Source organism: Schistocerca piceifrons, chromosome 7 (assembly GCF_021461385.2).
Source record: "Schistocerca piceifrons isolate TAMUIC-IGC-003096 chromosome 7, iqSchPice1.1, whole genome shotgun sequence".
Lineage (NCBI taxonomy): Eukaryota > Metazoa > Arthropoda > Insecta > Orthoptera > Acrididae > Schistocerca > Schistocerca piceifrons.
The window spans coordinates 522,771,639-522,788,150 of NC_060144.1; the positions used below are offsets into that span (position 1 = coordinate 522,771,639).

Consider the following 16,512-nt stretch of genomic DNA (forward strand, 5'->3'; position numbering starts at 1 on the left):
GTTCTGTGAACTAGGCAGTGTGTCCTTTTCACTTTTATAAGCTTGTCTCAGAAGTACTACACATTAAACATCCTGAAGGTAAATGCCGGTCAGAAATTCTATTCATAATTTATTAATAACCGAATCCATCTGTTAAATTCCTTAGGATGACATGACAATGACAGACACGTAGGTGCTCAATTTGGAAGAGATATTCAATACTGAATATTACCTTTCTCTAACAGGTGGCATTAACTGTTTATTTTTCCTGCTGAGATCGCAACTGTCAGCGTCAAGCGAGTTGGATTTGCGATGCTGGGCAGCACTGCTGCCACCTCCACTAGATGTTCCAGGATCACTCACCCTAATAACAGGAAAATAACAATGTAAACCATGTTTTGCAGTGTCGTTCTAAAACTTAAAGCGCTCACAAATCAGCAAGAAATGCCAAGACAACAACAATAAAAATACTAATAACCATTATTCTTTCCTTTTTTTAAAATAAAAGTCACTAACACATGTCATCACACCATTATCCTGGATAGAAACAGTATGCCCTACGAAACACACTCCTCTGAAAATATCTCATGTTGTGAGATTGGAGGCAAATCGTAGTATGTGATACACAAAGGTATAATTTGCTGGTCATAATTTCAAATGCTCTTTGAAAATTAATCCATTAGCAGGGATGGAAATGTAACTTCTGTATTTCTGAGTTAACACTAAATGTCGATTGCTTTGTGGTAACGAGATGGACTCTAAAACTGAGCCGACTGCACATTCCTCAGCAGGACCAGACTAGACACTCTGGCTATTTTTGTTAAGAAAATAATGTGTTTACATTTTATACTGTGCATCTCATACTATAGGTCTGATTGGCTAAATCAATTCACTGACTACAGTGGCCAATTTGTACTAACACAGTAACTCCCTGTCCTAAAGACCTGAAGTTTCTTACAGTACTGTTCGTTCTCTTTGTGTGGCTGTGAAGAAAGTTAAAAGTAAATAAACAAACTGCATGTACCTTACTGTCAGCAATTCACTTTCTCAATGGAAAATGGTACAACACCACTGAAATCCGTAAAAAGTCAGTATTTATTGACCTTCAGCAATGAACAAAGGAAAAGTACTACAATAGTGTTGTCCATTTATAAAAGGATATACAAATGTGCATGATGAAGAGAAGAGAGTCAGGAATAGTGATCAGTCAGTAAATCTTACTGAGCATGTAAATAAAGAAATGCTGGTGTTGGGAACATTGACAACATCTGAGGTGCACAAACACTTTTAAAACAGACACGACATTCAGAACCACACAGTGAGAAGCTGTGACCCTGCAACTGTTTTAAATCACAAAAATGCATACTCACATATCTGCATTCCATGCTAAGTTTACAAATATTAATTCCATTGTACTAAAATTGTTAGGAAATTACTGATAGCCACACAGAAACATCAGGACTGTGACAATATAAGAAATCTTATGATCTCCCCTGTCCAATCAGTCTTCTTTTTCATATGTAGCCCATACATTTAATAAGAGAATTATCTATGTTAGAAACAAAAATTTATTTATAAGAGGGAAATAAAAATATGACAAATACATTTTAATACTAGAAATAATGTGAACTGTTAAGCAAAACAAACGAAACAATAGACCTATTAATTTTTTACTTATATACAAAGTTCGAAAAGTTTCTCTCATTCCATTATTCTTTCACAGTGTTATTTTCTTTCTCTGTGATGATTTACATTTCTCCATTTTCCTTTTACACAAGGGGTAGCAAGATGTAAGGACAAAATATAGTTGCTTCAGACTCTAAATTCTCCGTTGCAATTTTCTTAAGAGTTTCATACAATACATCTTCTGAATAAAAAGGGAAATTCCATTAATAGATATTGAGTTGGGCCTCCTGTGTTGATTTGCATGGTGTGTGTGTGTGTGTGTGTGTGTGCGTGTGTGTGTGTGTGTGTGTGTGTGTGTGTGTGTTTGCACCACTTTATTGAGTAGCATTTGACTGAGTGTGATAGGGGAAACCGAACTTTTCCCACCAGTAACAGTGTGTCAGGAATGTGCTTCCTCTATCAGCAAAATGCTCCAAAAAAATACAGCACCACACCACACCCCACATATGCCTATTTTTTCATGAGCACATAAGGAATACACCTTGCAAAATGCTCTCTGTACTGTGGGTGATTTGCAAATGCTTGAAGAACAACGGTACACAAGAAATGCAGAAACTGTTCACATATGTCACTTATAAGCTCGTATCAAACATTTAACATGAATCTGACAGCCAAATGCAGCAATTGTTTGTCATTACTGATGAGAATTCTTCAACATGAAGGGTCTTTCTCCTCATGTTGAAACTCCAACAGTACCATCCACCAACATGAAATTTATCAGTAATAGTCTACACAAACATTTTTTATTTTATTTATTTATTTTGCATACCTAACAATACATCTCACTATACCAGTACTTTTCAAATTTTAGACACATGGAAGCCAGACACCTATTCTTAGGGTACCATACTTAAGCTCAAGTGCCTACTGAAAAGTTGGTCAACTGATCCTTGATAGAGGCTACTAAAACTGTTAGCTTTTTCCATAGCACAGCACTATTTTCTAAGTGAATAATTTCTTTAAACTTAAATTTTCACACAATGACGTCCATAGACATCCGGTCCTTGCTGCAAAATAAGCTCTGTCAACTTATCTTCAATTTATGCGCAAAACTATTACCAGAAAGTAACACCATTAACAAAAAAGATAAAATATTACACAAATTACATCCTGGAAACAATCCTACAAGCTAATGCTACGCCATAGGTCCACATTGGATGCAGGAGAACTTCTGTGAATTTTTTTAAAGTAGAAGTTGAGGTACTGATTCAAGTAAAGCTGTGAGGGCGGTTTGTGAGTCGTGCTTGAATAGCACAATCAGTACAGCACTTTGCCCTCTAAAGACAAAGGTCCCATGTTCAAGTCCTGGTCCAACACACAATTTTAATTTGCCAAGCAGTATCATTAGGCAATATTCCAACAACTGTATGATGCCTAAGTTGTCAAACTAAAATTGCTTTCGTTTTACCTACATGCCTCTGAGAGTTGTTTTTGCAGGCAGACATCCTCTGCCAAGGAAAACCAAGGAGAATTGCCTGAATTTAATCCCCGTACCATTGAAAAGATGAATGAAATAAGTATTAGTGTCAGTGGTGTTGAGAAGCAGCTGAAATCGTTGAGATTGAACAAAGCTCCAGGCCTCAATGGAATCCTCCTCAGATTCTATACTGAATTTGTGGCCGAGTTAGCCCCTCTTCTAATTATAATCTACCTTAGATCCCAGTTCTTGGAAAAGGGCCCTCCTTGTAGAAGTGATCCACAAAACTACGTTCATTATCCTTGACATTGGTTTGTTGCAGAGTCTTAGAACACATTCTGAGCTCTGACAAAATGATATATCTTGAACAGAATAATCTTCTCAACACTAACCAGCATGGATTTCGAAAACATCAATCATGTGGAACCCAACTCGCACTTTTCTCGCTGAACACACTGAAAGCTTTGGATCAAGGTGGCTAGGTAGATGCAGTATTTCTAGATTTCCAAAAAGCATTTGACTTACAGGTGAAATTTGTGACTGGACTGAGAACTTTTTGGTAGAGAGGACACAGCTTGTTATCTCATATGAAGAGTCATCATCAGATGTAGAAGTAACTTCGGGTGTGCCCCAGGGAAGTGTATTGGGATCCTTGCTGTTCATATTGTATATTAATGCCCTTGTAGATAATATTAATAGTAAAATCAGAGTTTTTGCAGATGATGCAGTTATTTATAATGAAGAAATGTAATATTTGAAAGAAGCTGCATAAATGTTCAATCAGATCTTGATATTATTTCAATGTGGTGCAGAGACTGACCACTTGCTCTAAATTTTTCGAAATATAAAATTTTGCACTTCACAAAACAAAAAGCACAGTATCTTATGACTATAATATCAATGAGTCACTGTTGGAATTGACCAACCCATACAAATATCTGGGTATAACACTTTGTAGGAATGTGAAATGGAATGATCACATAGGATGAGTCGTGGTAAAGCAGGTGGTAGACTTCGGTGTATTGGTAGGATACTGGGGAAGTGCAGTCAGTCTACAAAGGAGATTGCTTACAAATCACTCTTGCGACTGGTTCTAGAATATTGCTCAAGTTTGTGGACCTGTACCAAATAGGACTAACAGGAGATATTGAACACACACAGAGAAGGGCAGCACAAATGGTCACAGGTTTGTTTAATCCATGGGAAAGTGTCACAGAGATACTGAACAGGAATACTCTTGAAGACAGACTTAAAGTATCCTGAGAAAGTCTATTAATAAAGTTTCAAGAACTGGCTTTAAATGATTACTCTCAGAATATACTACAACCCCTTTGTATCACTCGCATAGGGATCACGATGATAAATTAGAATAATTACTGTACGTACAGAGGCATTCAAACAATCATTCTTCCCGCACTCCATACATGAATGGAACAGGAAGAAACCCGAATAACCGATACAATGGGATGTATCCTCTGCCATGCACCTCACGGTGGTTTGCAGAGTGTAGATGTAGATCTCCATAGTTTTGCAGATGAAACATGGAGGGGTATCCCACAACTGCAACAACAGATGAAAATGTCCAAAAATATCACTATGTAGTATAAGTGCCTTTTGACCAAAAGTCACAATGTTTCACTTCCATGATGAGGTCCTCGTACTGTCACTGGTATATGGAATAGTGTGACTGAAGTATTGCACAAGCATAAAATTGTTTGTTCACAATAAGAGACCAAAATGTTACGTGTTCTTTCAGAAGGTAACTGAAGAAATCTAGTCTACAAGACGTGCTGTCCTTTATCTGCTGCTTTTATCAGAACTTCCGTGCACTGTCTCAACACCTCTGATCTTTCTCACTAGTGGGAAGAAATAAAATTAAAAATGCCGAAATGGCAATAATCACCTCCTGAATGTAAGTGATGCCAGGGACTTTTAGTATTATTTCATAATTTTCTTGAGTAAATTTTCCTTCTTGTCGTAATCATCAGTCCACTTTGTTATCAGAGTAGTCATCAGTCTGCTCTCCTTGATATATCTTTTGCATGTCTTTTCATATCTGAATCACTACTACACCCAAGCAATGGAAAATTCAGGATTAAAAGGAAAGTTGCTAGTCACCATATAGTGGAGATGCTTACAGGCACAACAAAAAGACCATCACAAATAGTTTTGTTGTGCCTCTCTGCGACTCAGCATCTCTGCTGTATGGTGAGTAGCAACTTTCCTTTTCATAATATTGTTACTACTACACCCTACATCCATTTGAACCTACCCACTGTATTCAAGCCCTGGTCATTTCCCTCCACAAATTTTGCTCTCCACAGTTCTCTCCATTCCTAAATTACTGTTCCTTTAAAGCTCTGACGTTTTCTATTCAATCTGTCCATTTTTTGCCAAGTTTTGTCAAAGTACAGCTCTCTCAAATTTCATTCAGTACATCTTCATTAGTTACTCAATTCACCCATATCATCTTCAGCACTCCTCTACAGCAATACATTTCAGAAGTTCCTATTCTTTTCTTGTTTATACTTCTAATTGTCCAAGTTCCAGTGTCATATAATGCTAGACTGCAAACAGATACTTTCAGGAAAGAGTTCCTATCGCTTAAATTGGCATTGCTCTATTTCAGAAAGCCTTTTATTGCTATTGTTAATCTACATATCATATGCTTTTCCCTTTTATTTTGCTACCTAAATAACATAATTTGTCTACCAATGCCAGTGTTATTGCCTTGTCTAATTCTCTCAGCATCGCCTGAGTTAATTTGACTATTCTTGATTACTCCCTCATCTTACTGCACCATAATTATTTTTGTGTAAAAATGTCTCTTCATTGTTTAGTATTTCTATGGTAATCTTCCACAAGACATGAGGGTCAGCATAAAATGTTTATCATTGTATAATGTGAGTTAATCAAACAATTAACACAATTTTTTTGAATAAATGTAACTGATTTATTAAAAGTATGCAAATCAAATCTACATTCAGTCTCAGACACTACCTGTGGCAAAACCCATGTCTTTACAAGTATTTTGATTTGTGTCTCAATCCAACACATAACTTTCATCTGCCATGCAGTTTCATTTCAGGACACAATCTGCTGTAGAAAATGTTTGGTTTGAATCTTATTAACAGAACAGTTTTTCTGACAGTGCTCTGTCATATTATCATCTCGCTTTAAAGTCAGACGATGAACCGGTAATATTTAGCAGACACTGAAAATATTTTTGCTGCACATTCTGGTCATCCTTAGTCTTATTCTGACTGCAGACATTGTGATTATGTTCAACACATTGTACTTATATTCAATACAGTTACCAACTATGCACCACTGTTAGGTGATGCCCATGTTGTTGTTGTTGTTGTTCTCGCAGGATCTTTTTTTGGGCACAGCAATGTTGGAGATTTGATGTTTTGCCGGATTCCTGATATTCACAGAACACTCATGAAATGGTCGTATGGAAAAATATTCACTTCATTGCTACCTCGGAGAGGCTTTGTCCCGTCATTCATCCACTCACTATAACATCACATTCAGACTCACTTGAATCTTAATAAGCAGTAAACACTGATCTAACAATCGTGCCAGACACTTGCTTTATATATGCGTAGCTGACCACAGCACCATATTCTGACTTTGAATTTAAATACACATGCCTAAACCAGTTTCTTTGGTGCTTTGGTGTATCTGTATCAATATTATGAAAAGGGTAGTTGCTACTCACCCTATAGCGGACATGCTGAGTCAGAGATAGGCTCAACAAAAAAAGACTGTCACAAAATGAGCTATGAGCTTTAGGCCAACAAGGTCTTTGTCAAAAATTGAAAACAGCAGACACACGTGCATGCAAACGCATAATCTCTGGCAGCTGGAGCCAGAATATACCTGTATATTAGTTACATACTTCAATATGTAAAATAAGTAAAATTATTGCAAAAATAGTTTTATATAACTTTCCACATAACACATTTTCATTCTAGTTAAATTAGTTTTCCATGGAGGAGGAGGACGAAAAAAAGAGGAGGAGGAGGAGGAGGAGGAGGAGGAGGAGGAGGAGGAGGAGGGAGGGAGGGAGGGAGGGAGGGAGGAAGGGAGGGGGAGAGAAGCAGCAGTTTGCTTCATGTAGCCTTGTGAATCTCATTTTGAGACTGACATTTTAGTGGAGAATGGTCAAGATTTGACGAACTGGTGTTGACTCTTTCTTCAGGTTCCTTTTCTTCCATAATGATCAGCACTTTGGGCCTTTCAAGAAGATAACAGGGCAACAAGTTTCTTCTTCACCACATTCAGTTATACTGGGCACAATTTTTGTGAGATTTCGTGGAAGTCAGCTGCTACTATGAGGTGGACAACTTTCCTTCCACCATTTTTTCCCCAAAATTTGAGGCTTTAATGAAACAAATTGGTTACACATGTATCATTCAATGTATTTTCCATCGCTGGCCACTACTTTCTCCCATCTTTCGGGCAGAGTACAAATCCCGTGTCGAAAAAATTTTTCATCTTTTGAAGCGATCCACGAATTGATACAATTTGTGACTTCTTTATGAGATTGGAAGTGTTGGTCAGCCAGACCATGTGCCATTGATCTAAACAGGTGATAGTCAGAGGGAGCAATGTCTGGAGAATACAGCGGGTGGACTTCCCATTTTAACATTTCCAAGTATGTTTTCACCTCTTTTGCAACGCGGGGTCGAGCGTTGTCGTGCTGCCAAATCACATTATCCTGCCTCTTGCTGTATTGCGGCTATTTGTCTTTTAATGCTCTGCTCAAACACATTAATTGCATTTGATAATGAGCACCTGTGATTGTTTCACTTGGTTTTAGCACTTCATAGTACGAGACGCTGAGTTGGTCCCACCAAATGCAGAGCATGGTCTTGGAGCTGTCAATATCCGGTTTGGCCTTCGACATGGAAGCATGGCCGGGATATCCCCACGATGTTTTGCATTTTGGGTTATCATAATGAACCCATTTTTGTCCCCAATCACAATGCGATGCACAAATCCCTTCCATTTTTACCTCTGAAGCAACTGTTCACAAACACACAAACACCGTTCAACATCTCTTGGTTTCAGCTCACACGAGACCCAAGTTCCTTCTTTCTGAATCATGTCCATAGCCTTGATGTGTTTTGAAATGGCTTGCTATGTCGCTCCCACTAATCATGCCAATTCTTCTTGAAACTTCCTGGCAGATTAAAACTGTGTGCCCGACCGAGACTCGAACTCGGGACCTTTGCCTTTCGCGGGCAAGTGCTCTACCATCTGAGCTACCAAAGCATGACTCATGCCCGGTCCTCACAGCTTTACTTCTGCCAGTATCTCGTCTCCTACCTTCCAAACTTTACAGGAGCTCATTCTGTAAACATCCCCCAGGCTGTGGCTAAGCCATGTCTCCGCAGTATCCTTTCTTTCAGGAGTGCTAGTTCTGCAAGGTTCGCAGAAGAGCTTCTGTAAAGTTTGGAAGGTAGGAGACGAGATACTGGCAGAAGTAAAGCTGTGAGGACCGGGCGTGAGTCGTGCTTCGGTAGCTCAGATGGTAGAGCACTTGCCCGCGAAAGGCAAAGGTCCCGAGTTCGAGTCTCGGTCGGGCACACAGTTTTAATCTGCCAGGAAGTTTCATATCAGCGCTCACTCCGCTGCCGAGTGGAAATCTCATTCTGGAATTCTTCTTGAGTCTGATGCGAGTCTTCACTCAGCAATGTCTCCAATTCTGCATCTTCGAAAACATTCTCTCTTCCACCACTATGCCGGTCTATGACATTAAAATCACCATTATGGAAGCATTGAAACCACTCACAACATGTTCTTTCACTAACAGCATCCTTACCATTCGTACTCGACAGCAGTCGCTGAGACTCAGCCGCTGTTTTCTTCATACTGAAACAACACAGTAACACAGCCCGCAAATGACATGAATTAGGCTTGTAAAGTGAAATTTTCAATCGAGAACAACTTTATGATGCAAACACAAATTGATTAATGTTTGAATGAGGTTATGTTGACCGTGGTCCAATCTAACTGCCCGATGTCTGCAATCTGTTTCTTTCAACAGTTACTTACCGTTGTTGCCATCTGTAGGCAAACAGCAGAAGCAAAGTTGTACACCTACATCTATATCTACATATATACTTTGCTAGTCACCATGCAGTGTGTGGCGGAGGGCACAATTCGTGCCAAAGTCATATCCCCCCCCTTCCACCCCACCCCCCCTGTTCCACTCGCAGATCGCGCAGGGGACTAGCGACTGTCTGAATGCCTCAGTACGAGCTCTAATTTCCCTTACCTTTGAATGGTGATCATTGTGCAATTTGAAAGTTGGTGGTAATAATACATGCTCTACATCCTCGGCGAGGAACGAATTTTGGAATTTAGTGAGCAGCCCCTTCTGTTCAGCGCATTGTGTATCTGCAAGTGTGCCCCACTTCAAACTTTCTATGAGATTTGTAACGCTCTCACGATGGCTTAATGTACCAGTCATGAATCTTGCCACTCTTCTTTAGACCTTCTCAGTCTCTTGAATCAGACCCAACTGGTAAGGGTCCCATACAGATGAACAATACTCTAAGACTGGACGAACTAACATATTGTAAGCAATTTCCTTTACTGAAGGACTGCATAACTTTAGGATTCTACCAATAAACTGCAATCTACAGTTCGCCTTGCCCGTTACTTGTGTAATCTGATCATTCCATTTGAGATCATTTTGAATAGTCACACCCAGGTACTTGGCGGATGTCACCGCTTCCAAAGACTGGGCATTTATTTTGTACTCTTACATTAATGGGGATTTTTGCCTTGTTATACACAGTAGGTTACACTTACTAATATTGAGAGAGAGCTGCCAGTCATTACACCACACATTTATTTTCTGCAAATGTTTTTATGTTATCAAGTCCTTTTCAGCAGCATGACTTGTTTCTGTAAACAGACCACAGTAGTGATTTTGGAAGAACTCAAAACGAATGAGACGCGAAGTTCATAACAGAAGCAGATCACTGAATTTGTTTCACTGTCCTAATTACTATGGTAACTGGTACTCAAATAGTAAAAAGTTATTTTTCTAGTTACAAAGAGAGGCCAAAAGGCACTTTAAATTGTCCAAACAACCAATTGTGCACAGTGGCAAGTAAAAGCTAACATTTGTATCCATCTACCCTATGCAAAATAATTTTAAATAAACACTTGTGCAACAACACTTCAAAACTCCTTAGTAAACAAAATAAGTCTTCTCGAGAATGAAGTTTGCAACCAAATGTTCAGTTTGGCCATGGACTCAAGAGTGACAAGTTTCTTGCTCTTAATTAAGAAAGGAGAACAGACTACCACTCATATATAGACGATTTCCACATACATGCTTTTTCAAGTACCAGATGCATCTAAACATAGTTGTTTCCTGAAACATATACTGACTATGTGCTGAGTTTTTAGTTTTTATTGGCTGCCAGAAACAATAATCATCAATTCAAACTGCATATGAAGCAGTGAGAGTCTGGAAACAAATGTATTTGGTGAGTCTAGCATATGAAGTAAAATCATTTAGAAGTGAGTGGCAGACTTCATTTTTAATTATTTGCAGCCTGGAGTGCCACTGTCATAACAAGTTTTTAGTTATGATTAGATATAGAAAAATCTAGTAGCAAATATATGAAATAACAGTGCTAACAAATAATGAAAATCTTATCAAAACATAACAGTTTTAAAATGTTTGGCAGTAGTATTTTCAATTTCATTTTTTAAACCGTTCCCAGGTGGTCTTCAAAATAAACGAAACTTTTTACAACAGAAACACCTGTTCTTGCTAATGAAACAAAAATAAAGAAAACAGGAGGTTTGTAAAAATCTATGAGGTTCCCATCTGGGTGGTAGTGTTGAAATACTGTTACATTTCAACACACATCACATTCGTCTTCTGGTGAAGTGTCGAGATATGCGAACGCTGCAATATTCGTACTAGTGGAGGGGCAGCCCCTCGAACAGGCTACGAATGGCTGTGTACTGTCTGGCTACCAACAGGAATGAGGGTGAGACTGCAGTGGCGAGGGTAGCAGGCGCTCAGTTCACATCTCTGGCCACGCAGTACAACAGGTGTTAAAACTATTAAAATATAAAACTGAATTAAAAGTACAATAGTTTGCTTCAGGTGTATTTATTTGAGTTGATTAGAGACTCTCAAAACTGGTTACAAAACTTTTAAGTTGTACCTTCAGGTGTATATAATGCTGTGTCATACAACATAGAGTGTTATAACAGATCGCTACAGAGTAATGGTTGGCATGGCTAGGCAAAGTTTTCAGCCTTCTTCAATTGACAAAACTGATCATCAATGATGAATGTCGAGCCTGTGTTAAAATCACAAACTGTCATCACTTAACAGATTAAAATATGTTCCTGTGGGCCTATGTCAAGCAACAGACGATGCCTCTCACAATTGTTATCCAGGAAAATATTGGATCTGGAACCCGACACACGTGTGTGTGTCTGTCACCAACATAATAGAAACTGTAGCAGCTAACAACACAAACTACGAGGTGTCAAGTGTGCTGCTGGAGCGCATGTGGTGGATGCAATCTGGATACTGACGCTATGTCTCACACACTGTCAAGGAAGCAAACGACACCAAGGCTATAGTGCATTTGACAGATGAAGTACAGGATTCAGGTACAATTTCGGTCCCCGCGAAAGGACAACTTCACACCTGTCTCGAGAATCGTAATGGAACAGGACACTGTTAAGGGCACAGAGGTAGCAATCCGAGGCCCGAGAAAGGAAAAAGCAGAGGAGATCCACTGGGAAACCTGCAGGGTCGTGACTTCTGAAAGTGAACATCACTGCAGCAGAATGGGAGGCCACCCGAGCACTGAGAGATGATGCTGACACTATGGCTATTCCAGCAGACAAAAATAGTGCAGCTGTGTTGATATGCACCGACAACTACCATCACAAAATTGGCTTGCTGCAGCAGGACCATCTCTACAAGAAGCTAAAGAAGGATCGGACTGTGATGATGACCAGGAAAACTATGCCTCTGCTGCAGAACTCTGATCAGAGGCAAAGAAGCAGCAGCTGTATCCCAAGGTGCCAGTGACACCACACCAGTATGACTGCCAATGATATATACGGAACGGGTGCCTCTGCAGCCAATACTCAGACCATCAATTCACACAATTATGCACAGCCTAATATCTGGTGACACTTCTAAATCCCCTTGTGGAATACGTAGTCATCATGTTAAGAACTCTGCCGATTTCATGAAAATACTTAAAGACATGTGAATAAAAAGATGATTATTATTATTTTTAGGTGAGGGGCACTCAATATCATGGTCATCAGTGCCCTGACAAAGTCAGTATGCCAACCTCATAGGTGGGGACCCCAAAAGCTGTAGCCACATGTAGAGCTGTTTATAATGCATGAAAGTCTGCCTCCCTTCCCCACCAATTTCGGGATAAGGCCTGACAGTCCACAAAATTCCACCACTCTTGTAATACTGAAATCAGTATCAGTGAGTATAGTGGGCAGATCTCCATCAAGACTGATGGCTGCCCTGTTATCACTATATAAGACACATGTTGCCAAAATATGCTGAACTGAAATAGGCACACCACAAACCTCAAAGAGTGGGGGATCCTCTCACCGGAGGAGGAAGCCATGTGTTAAAGGGCTATGTCCGATGCGCAGCCTGGTAAGCAGGACCTCCTTTGAGCGGTGAGGCTAACAGGAAGTCTGCCATGCTTGTGTGGCCAATTTGAGCAACCACAGTTTGTTTTCTGTCAACCATTCAGTCTTCCACTGACGCATGATGCATCTGTCAGAAAACGAGTGATGGCGTCAATGTGATGGGACACTGATGGACAGCACCATACTGACACACTCCCATGACTGCTTTATCGGTCACGTCATTTCCCTGTGTCCCAATGTGGACAGGTACACAGCAAAAGATCACCTCCTCGCCACAGTGTTTGAGCCGGTGTAAGGAGTCATGGATAGCTGAATCAACTAGTCTACTTGATACATTTGGTAAAGTGCTTGTAGTGGACTCGGCAAGTTGAAACACAGTGAATCTTGTGTAGGGATGTCCGTACCCAATGCCATCATAATGCCATATAACTCCGCATCATAATTTGTAAATTGTTCCAGAAGATGCAGTTTGGAAACCCTTTCAGGGAAAACAGACAACGGAAGAAATTCTCTTGCTGGGATCCATCTGTATAAACAATGATAAAATGTGGTACATACTAAAACTCTACAGATGGCTCCACATCCTGGAGACAGCCAGTAGCAAGTATCCCGAATGGCTTGGTCACATGGGTCTGATTCCTGAACAGCCCTTTGAAATTGAGTTAGACCACTGCACTAAATGCCAATGACTCAGGTGACACTGAGATTTTCAGTGGCTGTTGAGCCAAAAGGATATGTCACTGAATCCAGTGGGGTGGTTCACCAGCCTCTGCACACAGATACTGAACTGGAGTGGTCCTAAATACTCCATCTGATATCTGAATGTCCTCATGGTGTAAAGCAGCTAAGATTTTGTGGTAGGAAATACGGGCTGATCCATAGACCACACTGCCATACTCCAAACGTGAGCAAACAAATGCCCTATAAAACTGCAGGGAGTGGGACGTATCAGCTCCCCATACTTGTCTTCTAAGGCATTTCAAAATATTCAATGACTGGAAGCCCTTTGTTCGTAGTCTTTCACATGTGGGAACCAAGTTAATTTCAAGAATATAAAAAATCCAAAAGTGCACAGTTTCCAGAAGACGTAAAAACTGTACACCATTGTAAACACTGGTTCATTAAAACTTCGATGAACATGGTTGAAATTGACACGTGTATTCTTCTCTGGTGAGAATCAAAAAGCAGTTCTATTGGCCCACGTTTCTGGAATCCTGATGGTCAGCTGTAGCTGCCTTGTCGCCATTTTAAGATTGGAGGAAGAGTAGTGGAGTAAATGCTATTGATAGCAATGGCAAACAATGTGTCACTGAGTTCACTGCCTTGGGGGACACCCATTCTCTTGAACATACTAGTCAAACAATGCATCACCGATGCAGTATTGAAAGCAAGAGTCCTCAAGGAAGGATTTGATAAGAAACGGCAGATGTCTACGTAGTCCCCATTCATGAAGTTGGCGAAGGATGTTGTACCTCCAAGCAGTGTCATATGCTGTCTCGAGGTCAAGAAACACACAAACCAGTACAATTAAGTTGCATAGGACCGAACCGTAGCACCTGAAACCACACTGCGGGCGACTCAGGTGACCTCAGGATTTGATCAACCAGACAAGGTGGCAGTTGACCATGCATTCAAGAGTCTTACACACACAACTGGTAAGGGCTTTTGGCACTAATAATTCCTCCTTCCAAGTCATAGGGTACTGTCAATCAAACCAGATCTCATAGAAACAAGAGAGGAGCTGTGCTTTCGCTTCAGAGCACAAATGATGAAGCATGGCATAATGAATCTTACCAGGTCCTGGAGCAGTGTCTCTGCCATGGATAGAGCTGATTCCAGTTCCCACATGGAGAATGGAAAGTTGCAGACTTCCTCATTATGCAAGAAGAAATGGAGCTTCATCGTCTCCACAGTCCTATGGAACATCTGAAAAGGAGGAGCTTGTCTAGATGATGCAGTGACTGTAAAAAAGTGTTCATCTAAAACCTGAGCCACATCTTTAGACGTATCCACCAAGACCTCATTTCTTGACAAGGCTGTAAGGGGGGACATACTGTCCTTGCCCGAGATCTGTCTTATTGATTCCCAAATTTGCACAGTGGAAGTGGACCAATTAACGAAAGTTGTGAATTCCTTCCAGGAATACCTCTTGCGTTCTCTTATCACTCGTCCTGAATGTGCTCTCACTGATCTGAAAGCATGAAGATTTTCTGTAGTTGGATGGTGTTTGAAGTTCAGCAGAGCTGTTTGTCTGGCTCTGATTGCCACACAACAGTAGTCATTCCACCAGGGTACAGATCATCGTTTGACGTAGTTGCTAGACCAAGAGATGGACTCTGTGGAAGCCAGTCGGATCTCATGAGTGATACACGGCACTGTCTCCTATGCACAATCCTTTCATTCAAAAATGGTCCGTCGACTGCTCTGCAACCAATTTGCCCTTTAAATCATCCATCTTCATGGTCTCCTGTTGACCACCATCTGAGTTGACAGACAGATCCACACTGGGAAGTGGTCACTGGAATGTAAATCTGTAGCCAGTTCCCACTGAACTGAGTCTGCAATAGCCGGGGAGCAAAAACAAAGGTCAATGGCTGAAAAAGCCCCTGTAGCTGTGGAGAAGTGTCGTCTGACCCAAGTTCAAAAGGCAGATATTCTCAAAATAATTCAACCCCCCAGAGCAAGTGGTAGCTGAGTCCCACAGCAAGAAGTTCCCCACAAGGAGGAACAGGTATGGGAGTGGTGCTAGAACTTTCACAGCCACTACTTGTATGGCCATGGTAAGAGGGACCAGAGAGGAGTGGTATCTGTCATCAATAAAAACAGTCACTCCACCTTTAGCCTGTCTCCAGTAATATCATCCTTCCTGTAGGGGTGGTAAACCCTTAATGCAGGTGTGTCGGTGACTTTAAAATGAGTTTCTTGTAAGTAGATGCAGGATGGTTTCATCTGGATCAGGAGCTGTAATTCTTCCAAATGTGATCGGTATCCATTTCAATTCCACTGCAACACAGAAATTTCTGTGGGAGCCACTGATTAGTGATGGTTTGTCTTGTCTCTCTCCCTCGGAGGCGGTGATTTATCGGGAGGTCAGGGGGGGAATGTCAGCTGGTGCCCAGCATTCAGGTTCCTCCGAGTGAAAATCCATATCCTCAAGAGTAAATACCCCACCTCAGAGATCATCATTCCAAAAGTTTAACTGTGACTTTCTTCGACTCTGAACTAGTTTTTGAAGGACTTTTCCTTACTTGGCAGGGTAATGTCGACCAGTGCAGCGCCCTGCGTAGGGCATTCAAGAGGAGACAATATGCTGGAAACTGGGAAGAGGAAGAAAAAAGAGACTTGCTTTCCTTCTGTACCTGGGACTGCCCTAAGCCAAAATTGTGAGCCTACTAGAAAAACCCAATGTAAAAACTGTCTTCCAACCACAGTCTAAGATGAAAGGGTAACCCTGCTCAGCAAAAGACCCACTTCAAATGAAGTACTGGGAATATACAGGATCACCTGTGAATATGGTCAATAGTACATTGGTCAAACACAGTTCTGTATTTCGAAACACTGCAAGGAGCACATCAGACCTGTGACTAGGACAGACAGAAAAATCAGCAACAGCACAGCACAGCATCAAAGAAGACCACATCTTTGACTTCCAGAACACCAAGATGCTATGCTGAGCAGCCGGATATTGAGACAGCACTACAAAAAAATCTGGTCAACAGACAAAAGGATATCAACTAAGTGCAGCA

The 16,512-nt window shown here is 40.7% G+C and overlaps 1 protein-coding gene across 1 annotated transcript in view; it reads right to left on the minus strand.

Annotated features, from left to right (window-relative positions):
• The window catches only part of LOC124804996 (E3 ubiquitin-protein ligase SH3RF1), a 213,527-nt gene that overhangs the window by 34,239 nt on the left and 162,776 nt on the right, over positions 1 to 16,512 (minus strand). Inside the window, exon 14 of the mRNA XM_047265392.1 lies at positions 212 to 343. Within this exon, the coding sequence (XP_047121348.1) occupies positions 212 to 343 (132 nt within the window). The remainder of the gene's footprint in view (positions 1 to 211; positions 344 to 16,512) is intronic.